Below are 6,030 nucleotides of genomic sequence, written 5' to 3' on the forward strand. Positions count from 1 at the left end.
AGATATCCTCTATCTACTCTTTCTTTTTTTTTTTTTTTTTTTTACGTTGGAAAATAACTTTATTTGTTCTAAGGCATTGGCCAGAGTCCCCTTAGAACTTCTGAAACTGCTTCTTGGTGCCAGCAGCCTTGGTGACCTTGAGCACATTGAATCGCACAGTCTTGCTCAGGGGCCTGCACTCTCCAACTGTGACAATGTCTCCGATCTGTACATCCCTGAAACAGGGGGACAGGTGCACAGACATGTTCTTGTGACGCTTCTCAAAGCGATTGTACTTTCGGATGTAATGGAGATAGTCCCGGCGGATGACGATGGTCCTCTGCATCTTCATCTTCGTCACGACACCAGACAGGATCCGACCTCGGATGGAGACGTTACCAGTGAAGGGGCATTTCTTGTCTATGTAGGTGCCCTCGATGGCCTCTTTGGGTGTCTTGAAGCCTAGACCGATATTTTTGTAGTACCGAGGGAGTTTTTCTTTGCCGGTTTCTCCCAGCAGAACCCGCTTCTTGTTTTGAAAGATCGTAGGCTGCTTTTGGTAAGCACGCTCCGTCTGAATGTCCGCCATCTTCCCGGCCGCCGGAGAAAAGGAGAGGCAGGGCCGCTCCCGGCTTCCTTATTCACCACCTATCTACTCTTTCAATAGATATTTTTTAATCTCAATTAATTTTCCCATCTGTCCTGGGAATTAGGGAAATCTTTATTGTTACAGTGTTAAACAGTTGTTAGGTCCCATATTTTTATCTGTAATTCTAGTTAAGACTTTCTAAAACACACTGAGCTATGGTATATTAACATTTTTTGAGATTTAATATAACTACAACATCCCCCACTCCTTCCCTTTCTTTCCTCGAAACCCACCTATATACCCCTCTACATTCTCCTTCAAATTTATGACTTCTTTTTTTAACTAATTGCTATTGTATACATATATGTGCATGAATATATGCTCCTAAATAAAACCTGTTCAGTCCATATACTATCACTTGTATGTATATTTTCAGGGTTGACCATTTGGTACTGGACAACCAATTAGTGTGGTTTTCCCTAGTGAGGACCGCCTTTCTTGCTCTCGGCTTTTCTCGGTTGCCTGTAGCTAGTTGTGTACGGTCAAGGCCTCATGGGCTTTTGCTCATAGAGTTTAACACCCCTGTTGGTGTTGTCCTTGTTCAGCTCACATTTGGGCAGTGCTGTTGGTAAGACTTTATAGATGTAGCTTTTGATATTACTAGAAGACACAATCTGACAGCAAACTCTCTGAGCCCGTGGCTCATACAATCTTCTACAATGTTACCTGAGCCTTGTGTGTGGGGGTGGTTTAAAGATTTAACCACTGAGCCTGGGATCCACATCTCTGCGTTCTTGGTTGATTGTAATTTTCTACAATGGTTTCTATGTGTTGCAAAAGTTTTCTTCTTGAGAGGTGAAGAATACGCTTATCGGTGCTTAAAGGACAAAAGGTAAAGAAAGTTGGTAGGGATTGTGTTGGTTTAGTTAATCGGAGATTTTAGTAATTACTACAATTAGTACATTATAGGTTCCACTCTAATAATCATAGCTTCACTGAGTAGCTAGGTAGGTCTCCAGTACCTGGCATGACATCGCTCTTGCTGAGAAGTCTTAAGTCCAATTAGAGAGCTGTTAGCTATCACCAAGGTATATGTGCCACTACTGCACCTATGAGGGTATCATCTTGTACAATATCACAACTAGGATATTCATATATATCAAAACCACAAAATACTTCCATCATTAAAATCCTTCATGTTACAGTTCTACAGCCATACACAATTCCTTGCCGTGTCTACTTCGTCTTTCATCCTTGTTACCCATCAATCTATTCTTTAGTTAATCTACTTCTTGTTTGAAGAATATAATACAGGTGAAAAATATAATGTAGAAGTCCTTGTGTTTACTGCTTTCATTCAACATGATACCCTCAAGAGCCATATATACAGATGTGTGTATGAATTCAACTATAAACAAATCAATTATCTATAATATGTAGTTCAAATTAACACAAAACCTTTTAAAGACATATTCAGAAATCTCTAATACTGTGATGTAATGCCACATCCCTTTTGAGAATAAAAAGCAAAAATGTTATTACTTTATATATTAACATAGAAAATAAAGATATGATACAGGTTAGTCAATAGAGTGCTTGCCATTCAAACTGAAGACCTGGATCCAATCTCCAGGACCCCCACAAAAAAGTAGGGTATGGTGGTGTCTGCTTTTAATCCCAGTCTTGGAAAGTAGAGGAAGGTGACAGGTGGATTTCAGGGACTTTCTGGCTAGCAAGTCTACCTAGCCTTCTTGGCAAGCTCCAAGGAACTAAGATATTCTGTCTCAAAGAAACAAATCAAAACAAAGGTGGGAGACACATGACAAATGACCTGCAAAGTTGTTCTTTGGTCTTAAAATAGCATTTACAAATACTTCATGTGCATATGAACATAGAAGAACTCAAATGGGAGAGTTATGAACTAGGGAAATATATAAAATGGGATATCAAAAATTCAAACTGTGAGAAAGTATAAATTTTTAATATCCTTTCTCTCTCATTTTGGTTTTTTATCTTTACCAATAGTCTGGTTCATTATCATTTGAAAATAGCTTATAACCAAAATAATGTTTTGCAAGTTTCATGTTAATGCCAAAGCAAAAACTCTAAAATAAAACAAGCAATAAGCTGAAATACACTACTAGAGAAAAATCATTTAATCACAAGTAAAGACTATAAATGAAAGAAACAAGAAAGAAAAACATAAACTATAATATAATAAAAACTGAATATTGACCTTATCTGTCAATAATTACCTTAAATGTAGGTAGATTAAACTCTACAATTAAAAATATAGTGCCTGAAATTGATATATTTTCATTACAATAAACTTACTATGCCTATAAGAACATACGGAGTAAAAGGAAGGAATGAGATATCTATGGAAATTCGATCCCAAATCAAATATATATATATATATATATATATATATATATATATATATATATATACATATGTACACACACACACATATATGTGTGTGTGTTGTGACTTTATCATATATATGTATATAAAATGATACAGTACAAACATACTCAGCAAGCATTAATAGACCTGAAGAAAATTATCTCTTAATACCATAATATTATGGAGCTTAAGTAACACAATCTTAGTAATAGACAATATCATCTAGATGGAATACCGACAAAGAAAGAACAGATTGAAACTGCGTCTTGCACCATTTTGACTTAAAAAAAAAATCTAAAAAGAAAAAAATTCTCTTCAACATAAAAAAAAAAATGCACAACATTCTATAAGGCTAAAATTACTTTCCTAGCAAAACCAGACATGGATAGAGCTGAAAAAGATAACAAGAGGGCCATAACCTTGATACACATAAACATAAGAATTCCTCAACAGAAAAGCCTGACAAAACAAATACAACAGCATATTAAAATACTATTTACCACAATCAAGCAGTGCCCTGCCCAGGGATTCAAGGATGTTCCAACATATGTAATATAAATTAATAAATTTGTCATACTATATCAACTGAATAAAAGAGGATTATATAATCTTATTGGGAGATGAGAAAACACAGTTAATAAAATTTAACATCATTTTGTGACTAAAACTGTAAGCTAACAAAGTATACAAGAAATGTAACTCAACATAATAATATTCCAATAAAATATATCAACAATTAGAAAATGCTGACACTTCTTCAAGACCTGAAATTAAATAAGGATGCCGACATGTGTTGGGTATCTTTGTCACAGATGAGAAGAGAGAACTTCCATTGAGGAATCACCTCCACTAGATTGGACTGTGGGCATTTCTGTGGGGCATATTCTTGATTAGCGATTAATGAGGGCAGACTCAGTCTACTGGGAGGATACCCATGGACAAGTGGGCCTGGATAGCAAAACAGAGCGAGCTAATCAAACCCGGGGAAGCAATCCAGTAAGCACTGTTTTCTCTGTGGACTGCTTCAGCACCAGCCTCAGGCTCTTGCCTCAGCTTCCCTCCATGATGGACTATAACCTATAATCCAAGTTATCTCTTTCTCTTGCTAAATTGCTTTTTGTCAGCGTTTTCTCGCAGCAGCAGAAAACACACTAGGACAGCATCCTTTCACATTCATTCAGCACCGTACTGGAAGAGCTGTGGAAGCAGCTAGGCAAGAGAAAGATCGGGAGCAGGAGCGGGAGAGGGAGACAGACTGACTAGAAAAGAGAGTAAAATTGATAGTGTTTACTGGCACCATGGACTAGTGAAGAGAAAGCTCTCCAGATGAAACCAAAGAAACCATTTAGAACGATTGAATGATTTTTGACTAAGTTCCAGGGAATAAAATCAATATGCAGAAATCAGTATTGTCATAATGCAGCAATAGCAAATTGTCATGAAAATAATGCTATTTACAATAATCACATAATAAAAGCAGATCTGAGGCTAAGAATTTATCAAAAGAATGATATATCTCTACAGGGAAAACAAAAAAATCATTGATGGAAGATATTGAATAGGACCCAGAAAAACTGGAAAGACACCTAATGTTCATAGATTAGGATAAACAATATTCTTAAAATAGCTGTGAATTATGAGGTGATCTATATATTCAACTTACTTCCTAAGAAAAAAAAATCAGTCCTAAAGTTCATAATAGAACTACCAAAGAGATAAGGGAAGGGAAGGGGGAAGGAGGTGGAGAGAGGGAGATGGAGGGAGAGGGAGAGGAAGGGAGGGTAAGGGAGAGTGATAGAGACAGAGAAACAGAAACATTCAGGTAGCCAAGGCAATTCTGAGAGGAAAAAAGGTAAAAAAACAAACAACAACAACAACAACAACAACAACAAAAAACAGGAGGCATTATAGTATAGTGAGAATTTTGTAATTTGGGTTTATTTGGAAAACACAGAAATGTTATGGGGAAATGTATTTGTTTTGATGCCATGTTAGGAACATGGCTCTACCTCTCAGCAGCTGATCATTATTTGCCTTGTGCTCTAGCAGGGGTGTGGTTTTGCCAGCTGCAGGTATAATTTCCATGAGTGTGTCAGACTTGGAATTCTGTGGCCTTTCCAGAAAATATATAAATGCTAGTGCCCTGATAGATATATGGCTGGTTGGTGATTGGATGCTGTTGATTGTAGCCAGTTGCCCTTTGTAACAGTTTTTGCAGCTTGTCAAGTAGTCTTGCTCAAAGAGACCAGAAGAAATTAGATATCCTGACAGCAAAGATCAAACTTGCCCCAAGGAACTCCATACCCCTAATCAGCAGGAAGTAATCTAATGATGTCATGCCCTGACTTTTTAACGTTTTGTTGTTGTTGTTGTTGTTTTCTATAATTAACTTATTTTTATTTTTAGGTGCATTAATGTTTTGCCTGCATGTCTGTGTGATGGTGTCAGATCCCCTGAAACTAGAGTTTCAGATACTTGTGAGCTGCTAGGAATTAAACCTGGGTTCTCTGGGAAAACAGCGGGTGATCTTAACCACAGAGCCATCTCCCCAGCCCCTCTACCACTGACTATATTCAGGGACTTCTTTCTCTCTCTCTGCCCTCTCTATCCTTCTTTCCCTCCAACCTAGTGTTAAGGGGGTTGAAAGGGTAAAAGAAGAGGGATAGAGAAGGGTGAAGGGAAAAGAACCCACAAAATAGCCAAAAGCCCAGCTACATTATATTATCTAACTGCATTAATTGTTTTGTACTTACTGGCTTTAATTTTTTTCATACAATGCATTTAATCCCATTATTTCTCCTCCCACAATTCCACCCAGATCTTTCCCACCTACTTATCCATAAAACTGGGTTTCTCTCTCTCTCTCTTTCTCTCTCTCTCTCTCTCCCTCTTTCCCCCTCCCCTCCCCTTTCTCTGTCATACATAAACATACACACAAACACACACAACCAACAAAATGAAACAAAACATCAAATATCAAACCAATCAAACAACACAACACTCAAAAATCATGGAGTCTTGTGTTGGCCAAGTACTCTTTGAGAATGTGGTTGCTA

At 37.3% G+C, this 6,030-nt stretch overlaps 1 protein-coding gene across 1 annotated transcript; it reads right to left on the minus strand.

Moving 5' to 3' along the window:
• Window positions 1–23: 23 nt before the first annotated feature.
• Window positions 24–621, minus strand: LOC110284938 (40S ribosomal protein S11). Its single transcript, XM_021150950.2, has one exon. The coding sequence runs from the start codon at window positions 566–568 to the stop codon at window positions 92–94; it is 477 nt and encodes a 158-aa protein (XP_021006609.1). The 5' UTR covers window positions 569–621; the 3' UTR covers window positions 24–91.
• Between the last annotated feature and the right edge of the window lie 5,409 nt (window positions 622–6,030).

This window comes from Mus caroli, chromosome 18 (assembly GCF_900094665.2).
Source record: "Mus caroli chromosome 18, CAROLI_EIJ_v1.1, whole genome shotgun sequence".
NCBI lineage: Eukaryota > Metazoa > Chordata > Mammalia > Rodentia > Muridae > Mus > Mus caroli.

Bases quoted from the DNA above. Each gene is read 5' to 3' on its own strand.
- LOC110284938 (XM_021150950.2), bottom strand. From the start codon at position 568: ATGGCGGACATTCAGACGGAGCGTGCTTACCAAAAGCAGCCTACGATC.